At 39.4% G+C, this 22,735-nt stretch overlaps 1 protein-coding gene and 1 non-coding gene across 2 annotated transcripts; one reads left to right on the top strand and one right to left on the bottom strand.

The window, feature by feature from the left end:
• Nucleotides 1-1,649: 1,649 nt before the first annotated feature.
• Tasl (TLR adaptor interacting with endolysosomal SLC15A4) lies at nt 1,650-19,305 on the bottom strand. Its single transcript, XM_028857914.2, has 4 exons — nt 19,045-19,305; nt 5,070-5,141; nt 4,566-4,607; nt 1,650-3,075 (listed from the first exon to the last, which is right to left on the bottom strand). Exon 4 carries the CDS (start codon nt 3,072-3,074, stop codon nt 2,178-2,180), a length of 897 nt encoding a protein of 298 aa, XP_028713747.1. The 5' UTR covers nt 3,075; nt 4,566-4,607; nt 5,070-5,141; nt 19,045-19,305; the 3' UTR covers nt 1,650-2,177.
• On the top strand, nt 8,335-8,475 carry LOC114683599. The gene has a single exon (XR_003733176.1). It is a non-coding gene; the product is annotated as a U4 spliceosomal RNA (small nuclear RNA).
• Nucleotides 19,306-22,735: the final 3,430 nt, after the last annotated feature.

The raw sequence follows: 22,735 nt of genomic DNA, 5'->3' as shown, positions 1-22,735 counted from the left end.
TATGGAAAATCCTAAAAGATTGTTTAACCCAAACTCTTCCTTTTGAATGTGAAATTCCCACTTCAGAGGCTACCACCATAGCTGCCTGGAGTTTGGATGATGAAGACTGACTATAGACTTCTGGTCTGAAAGTTGCCCTCACTGAACCACCTTGCTGCTAGATGCTTGAGTACAAAAGTCAGCTCTTTTGTTTCAGTTTGAAACTGTTTTAAAGATTCACCCTAACTCCTTCTGGCAACCTCTGCATTTGTTTCCCTCGTTTCCTCACAGAAGTTCTTCCTGAGACCTATTCTCCATAAGCTTGCTCCTTAACATCCTTTGAGAGATGCCTCCCTGCAAACCTAAATCAAGAATGGGCAAAGCACTGTTGTTGAACAGGGTAGGCAAATGTCTGTGTAAAGAGCCAGATAGTCATAAGAGTATGGCTATGTCCCTGCCATGTTCTTTCAACTCGGCCATTCTTGTGTGAAAGGAGCCTCAGACTATATAAAGTAAGTAAGTAAATAAATAAAATCCATAAATAAATAAATAAATAAATAAATAAATAAAATCTAGTAGGCAGTTCAGGATGTATATCAGTGTTAGTGCACTTGCCTGTCATGAGTAAGGCCTTGAATCCCATCCCCAGCACTTCCAAAATAAATGAATAAATCAAATTTAGTTCATATACATTGAATTTCTAGTTTGAATTTTATCTAAGTTTCTCATGCTCTAGAATATTTTTATTTAAGCATTTGGGTTTCTTAAACTATATTAAAAATTAAAAATAATAAAAATCTGCTGGATGTGGTGTGGTGGCCTATGCCCTTAATCCTAACATGTGGGAGGCACAGGCAGACAGATCTCTGTAAATTAGAGTTCAGCCTGATCTACATAGTGAGTTCCAGGATAGTCAGAGCTACATATTAGAAGGACCTTGCCTCAAAATAAAAAAGGAGGAGGAGGAGAAGGAGGGGGAGGAGGAGAAGTGGAAGAAAAGAAAAAAGAAAGAAAAGAAAAAGAAAGCCCATGCTAGCTCACAAGAGTTCAAAACTATCATAAGGTTTGGTTTGGCCAATGGATCATAGTTTTCCAACTCCTGAACTAGATAAAAGATTAAGTGAGTAATGCATACATGAAGCTACTGTTTTAATAAACAAATATACAGAACTTGGTATTATGGAACCCTAGGTCTTGTATGGAGCATAAGAAGAGCTTTTGCTGGCTCCAGATCACAAGAACATATGAAAAGGGAAAATGGGGGAGGGAAATATTCACAATTACTTTTGAACATTACAGCACCATGAAAATTATATTCAGCAAAATAAAACAAAACATTTTAATGTTCACAGTGGGAGGTTTTCTGCTGAAAAAAAAATGCTATCTGTATCACTAAATAGAAGTAAGGGGTTTAAGTCATTGTCAAAAATAAAACTACATCCAGATGTGATGGTGCATGCCTAAACTTATTTATATACACTGAATTTCTATTTTGAATTTCATCTATGTTTCTCATGCTCTAGAATATTTTTTATTTAAGCATTTGGGTTTTTACTTGTGAGATAGAAGCAAGAAGATAAGGAATTCAAGATCATTGGCTATATAATGATTGCAAAGCCAATCTGAACTACATTGAACCTTGTTGCAAAAAAAATTTAAAACAATTGCAATTTGTTTGGTATACCTTTAATATTTATGAAGAATATACCTAAATGACCTACTGATACAGAATAGAGAAAAAAGATACAAGCTTATACTTGGAAAAAAACGTCAGTCCACCCAAATTTAACAAACTTCTTGTAGTCCATTTCTTTCTAGAAGAAACAACCTAGAGGAATTTACATGAATATGAAATACATGTTTAATTCCCAATCCTGAAACCTGTTAGCTTTTTAGTTTGGCCATACTATTTCCTTTTGTTCCCGATTCAGCACTCCTATAACTGAATTGTAATACCTTCCTTCCTCTGTAATCATTTTTATGTTTGCTCTGTTTCTGTATAAGCCTGCCCTTGAAACCATTCCTCATGGTTCCTCTTCCTGCATTCCTTCAGTATGTATAGTATTATGTGATTTCCAAACTTCCCTTTACTAGTCTTTAATTCCCCTCCACAATTCCCTCCATCACATTCTCTGAATAAATGAATACAGTATTACTTTGGGATTGATGGGAATGAGAGGAATTGACAGGAATCTTCTCTATGGAGTTATATTACTATACTGAGAAATATGGAGACTAGGGGTGCTGATCTCAGAGGATACCAACTGCAATAGGTGGCTAATAACTATGTCCTTGACTTTTGAGGTGTCCAGATTCTTCTCTCTAGATACTTGAAGACTAATTTGGTCCACATTTGTCATGATGAGTTCTGATGCCAGAATCTGGGTAGGAGAACTGTCATGAAACACAGTGTCCATAATGTATTGCTTATATAACTCCACGACTTTCTGCTCCAGGTACTCATTGAGCACTGCATTGGAAATAGGCTTCTGCATTTGCAGGCTGCTTTTCTCTTTGATGCTGGTTATTCTCCAGTAGGATGAGCACCTCTGGATAGGTTTGAAGGGAAATTCAGTGGGTTGAGTGGAAATGGAGTCCTCCATGGACAAAGAAATCTCAGATGACCTCAGCAAAGGACCATCTTGAAAGCTGCTCTCTGAGGGAAAATCTGCCATTACTGAGTTAATGGCCATCACCTGTCCCCCTGCAATATGTAGGTCATTGTAATTTTTGCAAATACTTTTGCAAGAAGATGGAACCAAATAGGTCTCCCTGATCACATCTCTGCAAATGTCAACTGTGGCCAAGGTTGGACTTTCAAACACAGGGTTGGGGTTTGCCTGCAGCACTGTTCTTCTCTGGCTTCTGTTGTGGTGACTCCCTCTCGCATGCACTGATGAAATGAACTTGCCAGAGGATTTGCAGCTCACATACAGACTTTGGACTTGTGTTTCATCCACAGAGGAATATGAAAGAGCAGCAACAGAACTTGTCTCCTCTCCCTGTTCCCCAGCCACCGGTTCATTACAAGATGCACAGTTCCAATGGATGTCATTCCAGTAGGCAAGTCCACTAAGATAACCTTCTGACAACATTCTGGAAAGAGAATTCATGAGAAACAGTGGGAGACAAGAAGACTGGAAAATTTTAATTGGCGGTTGACATACCAAAAATGAAGGATGATGACTTCATTCATTCATTCACTGACCAGGCCATCACTAACTGTGTACCTGATATATACCAGGCCTATGATATATGCTGGAGATTCATTTTTGAAAAGCTATAACCCTTCCTTCTCTTATGGAAGAAAATAACTGGATACAAATAGCCCCAATATTATATTACTGGAGATTATAGCAGTGGTAGGTACAAAGGTAGCATAAAGAAAAGGACTCTAACATAGTCCAGGGCAAAGGGAGGACTCAGGATGAGGCTTACGGCATGTGGCATTTCAGCTCAACGGTAAAGGGTATGGAGGAGTTGGGGCTTCCAACATAAACCTATAAGAAGACACTGTGGACTAGTCACTGCATAAGAAAAGGCTAAGAAGAAACAGGCCTGTACAATAGCCCTGAATCTGATTGCCAAGGCCGTGGGTGTTGTGCCCAGAAAAGGAAGTGGAGAAACTGCCATCTGGAGAGTCACATGGCGAGTGTGTTATGAGAAAAAGATTGAAGAAATACGTGGAAAATTCTACTGAAACAAGAACTGTAATGTCGCTCACTTTATAACATTTTGTTCTGGGGGATTAGATAGCAATTGGAATATAGGAGGGATTCTAAAAATATTTGGTAAGTTGATGAGACAATTGACAAGAATTCTGAAATGAATTCATAATTGATACATTATGGAAGAACAAAGTTTCCCCATCTTTTAAAGCCATGTTGGTTTTTTCTTTTTATCCCTCTCACTTTGCAGAATATATCCTAGAAATGTCTACACTCAACTGACAAGTTTACCTCTACCCTAGTTATTAAAATTCTTTCCTGACAGTATGCCTTCCCCTCCCCCTCTCTCCCCCCTCCACATCCTTAGCAGTTGTCATTGAAGTCTGGGGTAGATAGAACAAGCCAGAAACCAGCAGCTGCATTTTCTAAAAAAAGGACCTCACTGGCATTCCTGGAATTTGAGCAACAGGCAACAGTGAGAAGAACTGGTTGTCTTTGATCCCAAGGGCTGGGCTACTAAAGCAGACCTGTCAATTTGACACTGAAAATGAAAAGTCAAAAAGAAGGACCATTTAAAAAAGTACAAAACATTATGCTTTTCAGATTCAGTCCCTGCTTTACATTCATGCCGCTTTGCAATTAAAAAAAATGTATTTTTTAGGGAAATTGTGGTCAGGTGTAATATATAAGAAAAGAATAAATAAAAAATGTACAAAGATAATGTTATAAATATCTATATTTTCAGAATTATTTCCAGAGTATATTCATCAAATTCATCAATTGTTTAAATGTTCATTATTCTGTAGGCAAAGTTATGCAACATGAAAATACAAAGCTAAGTTTTCAACCAATCTGTGAGTAATAATGCATGTATTCTTAGGATAATTAAAAGGATAAAAAAGAAAATGTGATGCTTACCTTAAAAAATACTTTCCAAGTACAGTTCAATAAAACTAGTATCTAGATGAAAAGAAAAAAATGTAAATACATGAAAGGATAATTAGCCAAACAACGAAGATGACCATAATGGCCCTAACAGTGATGAAGCTAGTTCCCCATCCTAACCCCTCAGGCTGTAACATGCCATTCTGCATATATTTTCAGAATATTGTGAGTCAGGGCAAAAGCTCATTGATGACTTTTGAATTTCTATATGAACTTTAGAAAATCTTGGCAGTGACTGTCCTGTAGACCATTGGGAGAGTATAAAGTAAAAATAAAAATAAAAGTTGACAGCCAGAGCCTGTCTCAAAACAAACAAGCAAACAAAAAGTAGAATAAAATTCAAGCATGGTAGTGCACATCTGTAACCCAAGTTGTCATGTAGAAGGACATGACATGTTTTTGATATCATGACTCCAAAATAAAAATAAGTAAATAAAAATTGCAGTGATTCTTCCAGCTTGAGAAGCCTGCACTCACCCCGTAAGTTTATGAGTTTTCAATTCCTTATTTTGTCCTGTCTCAGAATTCTTTCTTTGATGGGAGAAAGACCTGAAAACAAAGGATAAAGATCTTAATCTGGCCCCTTTGAAACATCGTTAGCCTCCACCATCTGCAACACTGTTAAGTGATTAAAAGAACCTTGACTGACAAAGTGTATTTCATACATATTAGGAAACTATGAGCCCAAATTTTCAAGAAGGGGACGAAGATTCCCCCAAAAAATAGCAGAATAGGCATATGGATGTGTTGAGGGTTTTTTCTATCTCCCCAATTATTGCCATTCAATTGCTATTCAATAGACCTAACAAGTTCAAAAGAAAGCAAATATAAAAACAGCAAATAATCGAATCAATAAATGTGCAAGTGAAAGGAACAGACAGTTATCCAAAGAAGGACAATACCTTTACCTTTAGACATCAGGGAGATGCAAATTAAACTGCTTTGAGATTCCGTGACACTCTAGCCAGAATGGCTATCATCAAGATAACAAACAACAAGCACTCCCAAGGATTTGGAGAAAGAGGAAGCCTTAGATACCACTGATGTGTGTCTGTGAAGGTTAATATTGATTGTCAATTGGCCAGGATCTTGAATTACTTAGAAGACAAACTACTGAGCATGCTTGTTTGTCTGAATTAGGTTAGCTTTTGAAAGTGCCTGTGGTTAGATTAGGTTAACTGAGATAGGAAGACACATTTTAACTGTGGGTGTTATCGTTCCATGGGCTAGGATCTCGGAGTAAATTCAAAAGGAGAGCAAGCTGGGCACTAAAAATCTACTATTCTCTGTATCCTGACTGCAGGCCAAATGAGAGCAGCTGCCTGCTGCTTCTCTCCTCCTGCTGCTGCCATGACTTCCCCACCCTGATGCACTATCACCCTGATGCACTATGCACATGCACTCATGGAACTGTGAGCCGAAATACACCCATTCTCCCTTAAGTTGCTTTTGTCAGGACATTTTGGCACAGCAACAATAAAAGCCATTAATGCAGAATCTGAACTGGTACAGCCACTCAATACAGAGGTTCCTAAGCAAAAACTAAAAATGAAATTACCATATGACTCAACTATACCACTCTTCCTAGATAGACACCTGAGGAACCCTATGTCAACATACCAGAGACATTTGCAAATCCATATTTATACTGTACTGTTCACAATAGTCAAGATACACACTCAGATACCTGAATATCCATTAACGATAAATGGATCAAGAAAATGTGTGTGTGTGTGTGTGTGTGTGTGTGTGTACAACAGAATTTTACTCAGTTATAAAGAATGAAATTATGATACTCACAAGAAATGAGTGGAACTGAAGATCATTATACTAAGTGAAACAGACTCAGAAAGACGTCATTTTTTATACAGAATCTAGATTTAAATTACACACACACACACACACACACACACACACACACACACACACGCGTGCGCATGCTCCTGCCTGCACACAGCATGAACATAAAAAGGTGAAAAATATGACTAAAGCGAGAAGGGGGAGCAAGAGAAGGTGATGGATTACACGTGTCGTGAAGGAGAAGGGTGGCCTGTTTGGGAGAGAACGGGGCGACCAAGAAGCGGAGGGGGAGAGAGATGTCAGTGAATCAAAACAGAAAATTCTTTTGCATGTATGTGTCCTAATGACATCCATGTATTTGTATGCTAACCAGAACATCCAACACCCTCTTCTGGCCCCCTCAGGCACCAGGCACATGTGTGTTACATATGCATGGATGTAGGCATTCACACATACCCATAAAAAATAAAAAAATAAATCATTTTTTTAAAAGTAGGACTAAGGGACTAACTCAGTGCCATAGTACTTATTTGCCTGGCCATTGCCAAGTTCTAGATTTAATCCAAGTTCCACAAAAGAAAAAATGATTTAAAAACTACAGAAAAATATTTTAGAGTAACTAAGAAGAAGAAGAAAAAAAGAAGGTGGCACTTCCTGTCCAGCTGGACTGTGGTGGTGAAAAGAGGCTGTGAAAAGCGAACTTTACTGGGCTCAGAAGCACAGGGCTGACTTAGAAATACAGCGGGCAGGTTGAAGGTGCTGTAGACAGGAGCGAATGTCAACACATGTGACTAAGTCTCTCTTGTCTCTCTCAAGTGTGGTGTACTATATTCCAGAGTAACCAAACCTTAAGAGCTTTCCTTGAAGAGCGCACCTTTCTTATCCCTGTTTGCATTCAGACAGATGCCAAATCTCCCATCGTTTAACATCCTACTCTTCATATTCATCGATCGGATCTGACAGAGGATTCTCTCAAGGTGTGGGGATATTTATGAAAACTACTGATAATCTCCACTCCTTCACAATAGTAGAGGAAGGTCTAGAATTGTGTTATTTGTGAAGAGGTTTGTTGGAGTCTTAATTATGGTAAATAAGGTCACCACCAGTCTAGCTGAGCATGGGAAGCCAAGGAAAATCATGAAATGTAAAACCAGCGTGTGTTATGGGCTTTAAAAAAATGTCATTCTTGTATATGAAGCCAAGTGCAAATTAGTAAATTGCTGAAGCAGAAAATTCATCCTAGTATCTAAGGATAGATTTACCCCTGACCAAAGGGAGTGAATCCTAGGAGAGAAGAGTGGGTAATAAAGTCAGTGAAATCCATTGAGACAGACAAGGCTGAATGTATTCCATTTAACCTCAAAAAACATGAAGCACGTCTAATCAAAAAAATCCTAAATCTGAAATGCTCCAATGTTTTTGAACTCCAACATGACACCATAAATGGACAATTCCACTCTTCATCTCATGTGATAGTCTAAGTTCAAGTGCACTAAAAATATCGTATAAGGTTGTCTTCAGTGTCAGTATGTATATACAAAGGTATATATGAGACATGAATTTTGTATTCCCAGTTGGCTCCTTTTCCTAAAATATATCGTTATGTATACGCAAATATTTCAAAATCTTTACCAAAACACTTCTGCTCTCAAACATTTAAGATCAAAGTTTCCCAGCCCGACATACCAGGAAAACTATTCAGAGTTTGGTGAATTCTAACGCTAAAGAACAAGGTGAGTCTCAGTGAGATGAGAGGCTATAATTAAGGCTCCAAGCTAGGACAGTGCTGGATTCATTCCCCACCTGACGCGGCGCTAAGAGTGGGACTGCAGCTGGGTGAGACAGGGAATGCCTATGAGTGCCCCAGAAGCAAGCATGGTGGAGCACTCCTAGACGCCTAGCACCTACAAGGTAAAGGTGGGTGGCTCAAGAACTCAAGGCCAGCTTTGCGCAGTGGCAATATCATAGCCAATGAGGTTTATCCGAGGCGTGATTATTGCTAATTGAAAACTTTTCCCAATGCCCCGCCGTGACGACTTGCAATATAGTCGGCATTGGCAATTTTTGACAGTCTATACAGAGAATTAAAATTAATTAAAAAAAAAAAAAAGAATTCAAGGCCAACTTTGGCTACATAGCAAGTATGAAGCCAGCCTGGACTATATGACACTACCTCAAAAACAACAAACAACAAACAACAATAAAACCTCTCAGATGCGCAAATGGAGAGATAAACCCCAAATAACGCTGAAGCCAGGTCTGGTAGCTCAGTCCTTTAACCCTAGCAGACTACGGTTAACCTAGGGGATTAGGCAAGAGCACTGTGAGTTTGAGACCTGCTTGGGTTACGTAGTAAAAAACCAGCCTTCAAAATAGAAATAACACCTCAGAGTCTGGATATATCGAGATATGGCACTAGCACTGTCTGAAATGGGGTGGGGGTGGGGGCTTAGTTCTTCTTGAGCCTACAAGAGATGGGACAACTGACTACAAATATCTGTGCACCCAGAATGCCTAGTGTGATGAAATATATTTGTAAACCTATCACTTGAGAGACAAAGACAGGAGCAGGCCAGCTTGGTCTATATGCCATGATCCAGGCCAGCCAGGGCTACATTGAGAGACCATGTCTGAAATGACAGAGACAGAGAAGAGGGACATAGACTCCCACAGAGAGGTAAGTTACTTAAAGTTAATACCGAAATCAGCCTCCAAGTATAGGAAGTAGGAATTTACACCGGGGGCCTGAGAAACTTTGTGGTATTTGTAATAATACTCCATAATGTTCACCATGTTACACTGTCACATTATCTTTGTAAAGACTGCAGGAGTTTCAGAAATACCGAATAGATCTCTTCAGTTTCAGGTATTAAATTGAACAGCTTTGGAACAAATGTATCCAAAGTTACCAGGCACTCAGACACGATCAGTGAGAAAACAGAGCTTATAATTACATTCCTTACTTTTCAAACACTCAGCTGTCTCTGTGTAAATTATTACATTATCTCTAGAGTGCCCTAAAACTTTACTATTGCATGAAATTAGGAAGAGGGCTAATGGATTTACCCGGAATCTGATCTTCCTAAAAACTGGCAGCAGAGGGCAGTAGAAAGCACGTCACGGAGGTTTGTGAAATAGTCCTGAAGCTGTGCAGACTAACACTGCACAAAAATTACAAACAAACAAACAAACAAAAAAAACAGATACAATCTATTTGATCAGCACTTTATGGCCCACGCCTGTAATACCAGCACTCTGGAAACTAACATGAGAATATAGCTGTGAGTTCGAGGCCAACTTGTGCTACATAGCAAGATGCTGTCCAAAAAGGGTCAAGGCTAGTAAGATGGTTTAAAGGCATTTGCTGCCAAGCCTGGTGACCTCAGTTTGACTGACTTGGTAGGGGGTGAGGACCAACTTTGGCAAGTTATCTTCTGAGCTCCACACAAGTGCCATGATACACACACACACACACACACACACACACACACACACACACACACACACACACTTTGTTTTAAAAAAAGAAATAATTTCATCTTGTAACCACAGTTTAAGGCACCACTAGAATGAGTACAGTGTTATGTATCACAGAATCCTAAAAATCACAAAACAGAAAGAGAAGAGCTTCCTGGGACTGTTTCAGTTTTTTTCTAGCATTTTTCTTAATTTTTATTGCTTTGAAACTTTAAAAAACTATCACTATATCTCAAAGACATACTTAATTTTATTTGAGGCACTGAACCTAATGAATTATGTTTTTGTTTGAAGTTTTGTTTCTCATCTTAGAGAATGTGTGTGTGTGTGTGTGTGTGTGTGTGTGTGTGTGTGTGTGTTTAAATCTATGACTGCTTAAATGTGAAAAAAGACATCCAAGGACATCTGCTGATGAGATGTTTTGGCAAATTTAGCCTGCATTAATCATTACCAGACAGTGGCATACCAAAATTAACCTGATGTGCAAATTAAAAAACTAGAAGTACCGGCTAAAGTGCAGTACTTTGTTCAATCATTTACTTGGTTTTCTGAAGAAATTCAGTATAAATTCTTCCTTCTAGTCAGTGTGTGTGTGTGTGTGTGTGTGTGTGTGTGTGTGTAATGAAACTTGTTATAACTTGTGTATATAGAAATACTTTTAACTTATGCCCTAGGAACACAAACACAGGATCAACAAGAAGACCTAATGATAGTACATGTCTAATCCCAGCACTAGGGAACCAGAGGCAGGAGGATCACAAGTTTAAGAGCAAATTTGCATACAAATTCTAAGCCATCTAGGGGTACATATGTAGTGAGAACCTGTCTATACTACAAAAGCAAAACAAAGCAAAAAGAAAAAGAACTGAAGAGGGTAGGACTTTGCAAAGGGGGCATCTAAAAATGCCTGTTAAGGACAGTAAATATTTAAAGTATTATAGGTCATTCGGAGTCTGTTGCAACTCTGCCATCATAGAAGAAAAGCAGGCACAGACAACATGCAAACAAATTGTTATGGCTGTGTTCCAATTCAACTTTATTCATAAAAACAGAGTCCTGGGCTGTGGCTTGCTTAACCTTGACCTCAATCAAGTTTCCTCCTATACACCAGCTTTCTGGCTGTGGTAGCTCATGACTGTAGTCCCAGCATTTAGAGGCCTGGAGCAGGAGAACTGGTTGCTTCAAGGTCAGTCTGGGCTAAGTTATGATGAGTTTCAGGCTAGCTTGTGCTTCATAGTAATATCCTATCTTAAAAATACAAAATAACAAACAAACCAAAAGTGGACACAGATGGTCTTGGTGGGACATATCCTAACCCTATGCATTGGAAGATCGAGGCTGGAGATCACGAGTTCAGGACCAGCATGGACAAAATATAGAGACCTGGTCTCAAAAAGAAAAAAGAAAGGAAGAAAGAAAGAAAGATAGAAAGGAAAAAACAGGAAACAAAGAGGAAAATAAAAATGCAGATACAGTAAATTGAATAGGACATCATGATAGCAACTTTGCTTTGGTTGCTTTCTATATATTATTCCTAATCTTTCAACAATATAAGATATTAAATATTAAATCATAGCTGTCAAATGAGAAAGCTGACAAGGTGATAGATGTGAATATAAAAATATCTTATGGGGAAAAAGATGGGATCAGCAGGAGTGACAGGGAAATCCATCAACGTTATGGGGGGATAGCATCAAAATATATAATATACATGTATGACAATGCCAAAATGGAGCTCATTACTATATATAATTAATATATTATACACTAATAAAAACTGTATAAAAAGAAAACTGCCCTTCCTAAGGTCATATAACTACTGTCTACTGAAGGCAAGATTGAAGGTCAAGTTTATGAACTCCAAAGCTTGTGTTTAGAACATATTCTTCTGCTGCATAGTTGAAAGTAGTTAATATCTATCACACAATTATGATACCAAGCACTTTTGTTCCTCCAGGAAAATGGCATCATCCCTGACTTCAGGTAATGACAGCAGCACTTGCCAAGTAAAAGAAGGATGATGCAATGAAGTATAAATTTTGTATGCCAATGCTCATTGATAAATAACTTATCCTCCACCTTTGAATCTAACAATATTAATATTTTCCTTAACTAGTCGTAATACTGCAACCTAGAAATATATGTCTTGATTTTACAACTACCTTTCACGAGATAATTTAATTTTATCAATATACTGTTTACACCTCAACCAAACAACTACATATGTCAGACCCTCATGTGTAGTCTGTCTGCTTAATCTCATCTTTGCCTGCTCCCCACAGGACCCAAGACCCTAGCTATTCTGAGACTATCCCAGTTCTACCTATCCCAACTACCATCCTAGGGATATTTTATTCTTCTGTCCTGAGAGCTTAGGCTCTACAGTTATCCCTGGTCCATCTTCCATAATCTTCACATCTCACCTCAAACACTTAACATTTCCAAGACTCTCTCTTCCTAAATTATAAAAGGATTTGAGGTTCATCTCTTCCTTATCACAAGATATTTACCAGAGTTACATGGAATGTTAATAAAACCCAACCAATACCATAATCACTAACATAAATAACTGAAACAGTGTGCGTAACAAAGGAGTAACTGGCAATAGCAACAAGAGAGATTGGGATGGTAGTGAGCTAGAACATAGCTCATCTCTTACAGAATACTTTCAGTAAGGACAAACTAACACACCAGAAGAGGTTGGACTGCCATGGGTACAAAGGACACCTCCAGGAGTAGCCAAATACGAATGGAGCCAGTGGGCTGGAACCACCACCCAGCTTTGTATTGTATAATCTGTGGGGGGGGGGAGAAAGTAAAATGTTGGCTGCTGTTTCCTAGAAGATCTTGAGTCAATTTCTGATCTTCCCTCCCCCACCTCTCCAATGCTAGCACAAGAGGCAGGCACTATCACACTTCATGCATGCCAAGCAAGTTCTCTAGCTGCTGGCCTATACCACAACTAACTAAATTGTCTTAAATTAGCTTAAACAAATTTATTCTCTTGCTAACAATGTTTCAGATTATTTCCACTGAAATCCTCAAACACTTTCCTGATTTTTAGAAGTTTTCCAGTAGAGGAACCAATTCATCCTTATCTCACATTTGATACTGAAGCCAACTGCCTTAAGATTGTGGCTAGCAGTCAGGAGTGATGGCACACACCTGTAATCCCAACCCTGGAGAAGCTGAGGCCGAAGGATCAGAGGTTCAAAAGCAACCTCAGCCACAGAGTGAAGTTGAGGCCACCCTGATTTCATGAGATCCTGTCCCAAAATCTAAAAACAAAAACAAAAAAAAAACTAAGTGAAATAAAATATATGTTCTTTCTGGACATAATGGCACACATCTAGAATGCTAGCCCTGGAGAAGCAGGCAAGGAGAAGTGCTTCAAGTTCCAGGCCAGCCTACGCCAGTCTACATAGCAAGTACCGGCCAAACAAGGATATATAAGTAGGCTTATCAAAAACAAAACAAATAAAGACAATAAAAACTTGGTTCTTTAGAGCTAGAAAGAATGAACCTCTTAATCATACATTTTAGATGATCTCCTGAGTAGTTCATCGGACTCATCCATATTTCTTGTTGTATTATTAATGTGTGTGCAGTTGAATGCGTGTGTGGAGGTGTTCCTGCATATGGAAGGCAGAGATGAAACTTGCATGCCATTCTTCAGGCACTGAACACCTTGTTCTGTGGGACAATGGCTCCCACTGACCTGGAGTTCACCAAGTATGATAGGCTGGTGCCCTGGGTCTCTGCTTCCTGTGCTCTGGGATCACAAGGCACATTACCACACTTGTTTTTAATGTGGATTCTGGAAATCAAATTCAAATGTGCAGCAAGCACTTTACCTACTAAACTATCTCCCCAGCCCCATATTATTAGTTTTTTTTAAAGTCAGCACACACAGTAATGGGTTTCCTTATCACATTTTTGTACATATGTGCCATTATACTTTGTTCTTGTTAATATCATCCCTTACTGCCTTCTCCTATCTTCTCTGCCTGCCTTTTGCTGATCCTGTTCCTCTCCCATTACCCTGTCTCTCCCCTAAAACTTCCCTCTTAAGGTTTCTTCTTCCCCTATCATGACGTCCTTCTTGATTTCAACACACACACACACACACACACACACACACACACACACACACACTCCTAGACATATGAGAGAAAATATGGTGTTTCTTCCTGGCTTACATTGTTTACTTAAGTACTTTAAGTACTGCTGATTTTACTACAGACATCATGATTTCATACTTCTTTACAGTGGGATGAAATTTCATTGTGTATATATGCTGCATTTTCTTTATCTAAGTATTGGTTGATGGACAGACATCTGAGCTGGTTCCACTTGTCCACTATTGAAACTAGAGCAAGAAACACAAACATGGAAGTATCCCTGTGCTACTGTGCCTTAGAGACCTTCAAGTGTCCACCTAGGAGTGGTCCAGCAGAGTCATATACTTATCGTAAATTGGATGTTTTGCTTAAGACAGGGTCTTGAACCTGTGATGATCCTCCTGCCTTGGACTTCCAAGTTCTGGATTACAAGTGTGAGCCAATACACTTGACTTTTTTTTTTTTTTTTTTTTTTTTTTTTTTCGAGACAGGGTTTCTCTGTGTAGCTTTGCGCCTTTCCTGAACTCACTTGTAGCCAGCTGGCTCGACTCACAGAGATCCACCTGCTCTGCTCCGAGTGCTGGGATTAAAGGCGTGCGCCACCACCGCCCGGCAATACACTTGACTTTTAGTTTTAGTTATTTGAAGTACCTTCACACCGGCTTCCACAGTGGATTCACAGGTTTACCATGCCGCCAGAAGCACAGAAGGGCTCATCTTTCCCAACATTCTTACCAGCATTTGCTTTGCTTTTTTTTTTTTTTGATTTTTCGAGACAGGGTTTCTCTGTGTAGCTTTGCGCCTTTCCTGGAACTCACTTGGTAGTCCAGGCTGGCCTTGAACTCACAGAAATCCCCCTGCCTCTGCCTGCCTCTGCCTCCCAAGTGCTGGGATTAAAGGCGTGCGCCACCACCGCCCGGCTTTTTTTTTTTTTTTTTTTTTTTGATGAAAGCCTTTCTGACAGGAGTTAGATGGATTCTCAATTCAGTCTTAACTTGCATTTCCCTGACTCATTCATATTTCAATTCCTGCTACAAAACAACATTTGTGATTAACTATTCTTCTGCAACGTATTTTCTTAAGACAGGGTTTCATACTGGGTGTAATGGTATATGCCTGTATTTCCAGCACTCAAGATGCTGAGGCTGCAGGGCCACCACAAGTTCAAAGCCAGCCTGGGATACATGGGGAAATTATCTGTCAAAACTAAAAGAACAAATAAAAACTCTTCTTTTTCCATATTAATTTGACTAAATCAGTAAATAATTTCTGTTTGCATGCTGCTTGGATTCTTATATTCAAAGGTAGTAGCTACATCCAAGGGCTTTACCTGATTATAAAATACTGCATTTCCAGCAGTGGTGGCGCACGCCTTTAATCCCAGCACTCGGAAGGCAGAGGCAGGCGGATCTCTGTGAGTTCGAGCAGCTGGCTACAATGAGCTCAGAAAGCGCAAAATACACAAGAAACCTGTTCGAAAAACCAAAAAAAAAAATTCTGCATTTCCGAATATGTAAAATTTGGTGCAGAAGTATTAGTAAATATATATTTTAATAATTTTTCTGTTTCTTTATATTCCTTCTTACCATCTGATATATTGGAAATCAAACCTTATGACCACTTTTCAAGAATATTTTAAATGCATTTTATGTAAAAGAGATTTTCAAAATAAGGAACAACTTTTCTAGGTTATAAATTCAAGTTTCCTTCCTTTTCTTTTTTGATACTAGATGTCATTCTGTACTCTGGATCATCCTGAGACTCTCTATATACATCAGGCTATCCTGGAACTCATGTAGGCAGTCCTGACTCAGCTGCCCACTGTCAGAACACAGTCAAAAGAGTGACCCATGGTGAACGATGCCTTGGGGAACTATGAGAGAGACTCCGGGAAAAAAGGCAGAGCGCCTTTAACCTCAGGTGCGTTCTGTTCCCTGGATTGTTCTTGGACATGATTTCGTGCCTCCTGCAACAAACATTTACATTCAATTTATAAGACATGTTCATTCTTGTTGGATGTCAGAACATAGCTACAGAAGCCAATCTGGTCAGTGTGCCCTGAATCTGGATATGGCCTTCTGCCTTGCTTTTGTGTTTTCCCAGATATGATCTTGGTACGTGCCAGGCAATTGTGTTTAAATTGGTCTGTCCTGAGAAAGTTCTGGGAAAGGGCTGTTCTGTCAATATCTAGTATGTGCTTACTAGTGTTTATTTACATGTCTATCTGATCATGTTTTTCTGAACTCAAACAGCCTTCCTTGGATCAGCAGTATTAGACTGTATGCAGTCCACAAAACTCTTTCAGGTCCTCAGATCCCAAGTCTCGAAGACAGATCTGCATAGGTCGATGGTAGTTAACACCCACATTCTGGCATTACAAACATGAGCCACTGCCCTTGGTTTGGTCTAACAGTTTTGGTGTCATAAATATATTATCACCATGTAAAGGGATGCTCATATTCTTAGGAAGCATACGCTAAAAACTTAGGACTATGATGTTTAATGAATCCAACAAAATACTCTCAAAAAGTGTCAGAAAAAGGAACAGAGACAGAGAGAGATGGAAAATAAACACGGCGAAATAATACACCAAACAGATGTACTTTATGGAGATATGGGTGCTCAATGTATTATCTCAAAAGAATAGAAAGAAATCATTGTTTTTGAGCTTGAGAAGTTTTTGTAGTTCTGGAGAATATTATAAATCTATTAGACATTCACATCACAATAGATTTTTTTTGTTTTTTTAAAAACAAGATATCTGAGCGTGGTAGTGCTTGCCTCTCATGCCAGCACTTGAAAGGTACAGGCAGAAATATCAGGAGTTCAAGACCAATCTCAACTACATAGGGGTTTCAAGGCTAGTCTATACTAAATGAGGCCCTATCACATAAAACCAAACAAAACATAATTCCCATTGTGGTATGGCTGTTTAAGACAGATTTCAAATACTGTTTATACCAATAACAAGCTTCTCAAGCTCAGAAACAACTGGGTCAGACAGGCTAATGTAACAAATGCTCTAAGAGTGTCAGGATGAACAGTCTGATCAACCCAAGTCTGTATTTAAGTATAGACAGATGTGCACCAAAGAAAGGATGTTTCAGGTCTAAAAATGATTAGAACAAAGTCCACTCACGAATGCATTCCTCGTCTTTAGTACCAAAAAGAAAGCTTCCCTTAAATCATCCAGATAACAATTTAAAAAGCAATATCACTACAAAACCATATTCATTTTTAGTATGTTTTGCCACACAAAACAACACTGTCACAACCCTGCTGAACTGAATCGAGACTGAAATTCAATGGGAATGTACTCTGATTTCTTTTTCCTTCTCTAGAAGTCATCCACAACTGAGGTCAAGAGCAATGCTGTCCCTGCATACTCTGCTTGCGTTGTTATGCCTTCTTGTTAAAATGCAGGCTCTAAACAAGGTAGCAACTAGTGAAAGAGGACTCAAAACATATAATAAAGCATTTGAAGGCCTTGCGATCTCAGTACTGCGGAGGCTGAAGCTCAGGGCTGCCGTAAATTTGTAGACATCTTGAGCTACATAGTCTGCTTTAGGTCGTCCAAGGCTACATAAATAGACTTTGTCTCAAAACGCGCGCACGCGCAGACACACATGTATGTGCGCACATACAATTTTTTTTTATCAGAATCAAATTCATTGGTGCTTGTCTATAATCCTAGCACTTTGGAAACTGAAGCAGGAAGTACACAAGTCACAGTCCAGCCTTCGTTAGCAAGGAAGAAGCCATCTCGAAAACTAACAGGAAGCAGTCACAGAGCCTCAGGCATGCAGTTTGTCTAAGCTGCCCGCTCTTCTGGCTTACTCAGAAAAGTATAAAGTTTCCTTCTCTCCTTTTCTACCTCTGCTCTAGACATGCTTATGAAAATGCATAAATCAAATGTCATGGTTTTCTCTCCCCCCCCTTCATCTTCCTCCTCTGGACAGCTGCTGAGATTTACAGCTTGCCTGCCCTGGAGTTTTTCTGTTAAACACTAATAAAATTGTCTTTGTGCTTCCAACTTTTAAAAATTAATTGATTAAAACAAATTTTAAATGAGTTTGACCAAATCAGTCAAAAATTTTATATTGAAAAAGAACACATCATCCTATGCCTAGTGGCTCATACCTATAATTCCAACATTTCCATGAATTCAATACTAGCCTGGTCTACAGAGTTCGTTCTCAGTCAGTTAGGGCTACATAATGAAACCCTACCTCCAAAACAAACAAACAAACAAAAATCAATCAATCAAACAAACAAATAAACATACATAGAATTATTTTGAGGAACTAACTACATGAATCACGTCTTTGGGTTACGTGTTAACATTTAGCAGACTTTGCACATGAAATCTCTTGCTGCTTTGCTCCTACTAAAGCTTCTAGCTTCATTGCTGATGAGTACACTAAAATCTTGTTCCTCAGCAGGTATGGTGGGTCACACCTGAAATCCCAGCGGGCAAGAGGCTGGGGTAAATTGCTGCTAGTTCACAGTCAGTCTGGGCTACAGAGTGAGACCCTATATCAAAGAAAATAAGTAAGTAAATAAAGAGAGCATTTTAAAGTTTGGCCTGAAACCTATAACGCCAACTACTCAGGAGGCTTAAAAAGTTCAAGCGCTATTTGGTCTATCTGGCTAGATTTTAATGGAGCCCCTTTCTCAAAAAATAAAGGTTTAAATGTAACTCAATAGTAAAGTATTTGTCTAGCATGTGCAAGGCCCAGAGTTCAATGGCCAATACTATAATACAAACAATAAGAACAACAATGACAAAATAAATCCAAACACTATTTTAGAAATATTCAAAATCTCCAAAACAGCATAAGAAGGTCAGGAAAGGAAGTGTTTAGCCTAATTTTTATTGTACAACTGTCCAGACTCACTGAATAATTGATCAAGTTCCTAGTCACTCTAATTTAATAAGCTGGAAAGCCTTTGCGATGGCACCAGAGTAGGCTGATGATAAAAAGCTAAGAATGTGTAGGAAGAAAAAGGAGAATAATTGATAAGAGAATCAAAGGACCCAGTGCCTTCCTTACCTTCACCAAATAGTCTGCTCCTTGGATCCTGCCGCGACACGATGACTGATCTAGCAGAGAAGAACTAGCCACTTGAGGCTCTTCCCCCAAAGTTCTCAAGCCTCTCACTGAGGAGACCACCGAAACACTAAGCTGCTCCCTTCTTGGTATAGCTGAGACCATGGAAAAAGAGTTGTTTCACTTAAGTCTAGTTTGTGCTAAAGAAGGAGTGGGAAGTCCCAGGAAATGGGCAGGAGGTAACTGACAAAGCCGCATAGGGCCACAGAATGGTGTTTCTTCCTCTTTTTTGAAAAATGAAACCTATCTGTGAAACTGTCTCTTGTTAAAAAAAAAACGTTGATGGTTGCACATTATAGTAATAAAGTATCTGGTAACCCTCTTGCAAATGAGAGCAGCAGGCACACATGACTTTTAAAAAATTCTGTTTCTTGATTAATCATTAATAATCTATGATTTTAAGAAGCATTATTTCTCAGCCCAATGGTAGTGGCATACACCTTTAATCACAGCACTTGGGTGGCAGAGGCAGGCAGATCTCTGTGGCTGAGGCCAGCCTGACCTACAGAGCAAACTCAGTTGCAGGACAGCCAGGGCTACACAGAGAAACCCTGTCTTGAAATAAACAAATAACACACACACACACACACACACACACACACACACACACACATTTCCTTATTGTTAAATAAAATGTTAGCTGGGTTTAGTAGTTCATGTCTTTAATCCAGGGGTGCGGGGTATTACTGAGGCAAAAGAATTGCCAGGAGTTTGAAACTAGCCTGTTTAAAAAGAAAAATAAAGCTGAATTTTATCTCAGCACCCCAGAGGCCGGAAGATTGCCATAAGTTCAAGGCCAACCTGGTCTACATAACAAGTTTCAGGCCCGGCAGGGCTTCACTGTGAGTCTCAAATAATAATACATCCAACATGCCAGCCATATAGCCTCACAATTGTAATCTTTACACATGAGAGGCTGGGACTGAAAGATTACCTTAAGATCAAGGCCAGCCTGGGCTACATAACAAGTTCCATGCCCATCTGTATTACAGAGCAAGGCCCTATTTCAATTTTTTAAAAAAGTAATTGAAAGAAATTTTATCTCTCCACTCACCAAAGATCAAAACTGTGATAATATATTGTGTGGACATTCTTGTACACCTTTGGTATACTTTGAGGGTTAATTCACTGCATCTATCAAAATTTTAAACATTCATATGTGAATGCAGTTTATTTTCTAGTTCAAATATGGTATAAGCTATGTCTTTTTTAGCAGACTTTTAAAAATGGGTCAGTTACTGTGGGCCAGAACCTCAAACAGTGGTTTTCAAAGTCATTTCCCTGGTTCCCCCTAACTGACAAAGAATAACTCTCCCTAAATGACGGTCACTCTTTCTTCCCTTCCCAACTCTGACCGAGCTGATTTCCAATCCCTTCTTTTTGAAAGTTTCTGCTTGGTGAGGTTGCTAAGTTTTATGCTTTGTTTCAGGACTTACTAAGTCACATTTTGAAAAGGAGACCAGCAATTCCTTTTCTGTTAGAGTCCTTCACCGTTTCCAGCATGATTTCATAGAACATTATTCAGATCTGGTTGAAAAGACAAGTTCTTACATGTGAGCCATAATAACTCGACTGGGCCCACTCAAGGCCCCAAGGGCAAGTTCAGCTTCAGCAAAATCATAAAATCAGGCGTAGGGATAGCTCTAGGCCTTGGTAGCACATCAAGACTTTACCTGTGATCAAGAGGTTCAGTGCACCTTCAGGGACAAACACTGCTTAATCTCACCCTAATGGAGGCTCAACCATGACCATGTAGGGAGCCTCCACTGGTTCTCATCTAACCTCAGGGAGAATTCCTCGTGGGGGTTAACAAAAGTTCAACTAACAATGCCATAAAATACCCAAGAAAAGATAATTCGGTTTGTCCATGTTGCCCCTTAAGTCATATGTATACTTTTGTATATTTCAGAAGTCTGTGTGTGTGTACGTCCATGCCCTATGTGCTGTGCTCTGTGTGTGTCCCCATGATCTATGTGCTGTGTGTGTGTGTGTCCATGCCCTATGTGCTGTGTGTGTGTCCATGTCCTATGTGCTGTGTGTGTGTCCATGCCCTATGTAGTGTGTATGTGTGTGTAGCTCCATGCCCTATGTGGTGTTTGTGTGTGTCCCCATGATCTATGTGTGTGTGTGTGTGTGTGTGTGTGTGTGTGTGTGTGTGTGTGGTGTGTCCCCATGCACTATGTGGTATGTATGTGTCCCCATGATCTATGTGGTATGTGTGTCCATGCACTATGTAGTGTGTGTGTGTGTCCCCATGCCATATGTGGTGTGTGTGTGTCTCCATGGTGTCTGTGGTGTGTACGTGTGTGGTGTATATGCATATGTGTGCAGGTATGCCAGAGGAGGATGTCATGCACCCTGCTCTGTCACTCTCTGCCTATCCCCTTGAGGAAGGGCCTCTCATTCGACTTGGAAGTAGTCTGGCAGCCAGAAAACTCCAACAATCTTGCTATCACTACCCTTTACAGCAATTGAGTTGCGGCTGCTGTGCACAAAGTCTGTGTCCATGTTTTGCAGTAAGTGTTCTTACTCATTAAAGCATTTATCTAAATCCCATTTTCTTTTTTAGAAAGAATCTCACTCTATAGAATTAATTGGCATAAAATTCACTGTGTAACCTGGGCTAGTCTCAAACTCATGATAATCCTCTTGTCTCAGCCTTCTGGAGCTGGGATTAGAGGCATGTGTCCAGGAAATACATTGTTTTACTCATATATAAAACCCAGTATGATGATTCACACTATCATCTTAACATCCAAAAGGTTGAGACAGAAGGATTATCACGTTTGATGCCACCCTGGTCTATATTGAAGGATTCTGTTTATAACAAGTGTGTGTGTGTGTGTGTGTGTGTGTGTGTGTGTGTGTGTATGTGTGTATACATAAATACATATATGTAGCTGGAAGGTTTCTCTGGTCCCACCTGGCCCCACAGTCCCATAGCCACTTATAAAATAATCATTCAGTAGGCTGGGGGTGGGGGGCAGGAGAAGGGAGGGGGACCTTTGATTGATGTGTAAAATGAGTGGAAATATTTTCTTAATAAAAAAGAAAGAAAAAATAATCATTCAGAGGCTTAATATTAATTACCAATTGTATGGCCTATGGCAGGCTTCCTGCTACCTAGCTCTTATAACTTGACCCATTTCTATTAGTCTGTAAGTTGCAACGTGGCCGTGGCATTAGTGATCTGCCCGCATCTTGCTCCTCCTTCAGCAGTGGCTGGCATCTCTCCCTTCTCTCCTTTCTTCCCTCCATATATCTGTGGAGATTTCCCACCTGCCTCTAAGCTGCCTTGCTGTAGACCAATGCACCTTTATTTATCAACCAATCAGATCAACACATATTCACAGCATACAGAAAAACATCCCACAGCACATACACATATTTGTATACATAAATATACATATATATGTAATAAGACTGGAGTGGTGGCTCATGCCTATAATAACAGCATGCAGGATGCTGAGCCAGAAGACAGTTTAGTTAGGCTTTCTGTCAAAATCAAAATTTAAAAATGCATGGAGCGTCTTCAGTGGTACCTTGTTTGCCTAGCTTGTGAGGTTCTAAATTCAATCCCCAAACTACAAATAAAAAGACTTTCGATAGTTGGAGTTTGGTGGAATGCTTTCAT

Source organism: Peromyscus leucopus, chromosome X, assembly GCF_004664715.2.
Source record: "Peromyscus leucopus breed LL Stock chromosome X, UCI_PerLeu_2.1, whole genome shotgun sequence".
Taxonomy (NCBI): domain Eukaryota; kingdom Metazoa; phylum Chordata; class Mammalia; order Rodentia; family Cricetidae; genus Peromyscus; species Peromyscus leucopus.
Note: the sequence above shows the minus strand (reverse complement) of the source record. Positions and strands in the feature narration are given on the sequence as shown.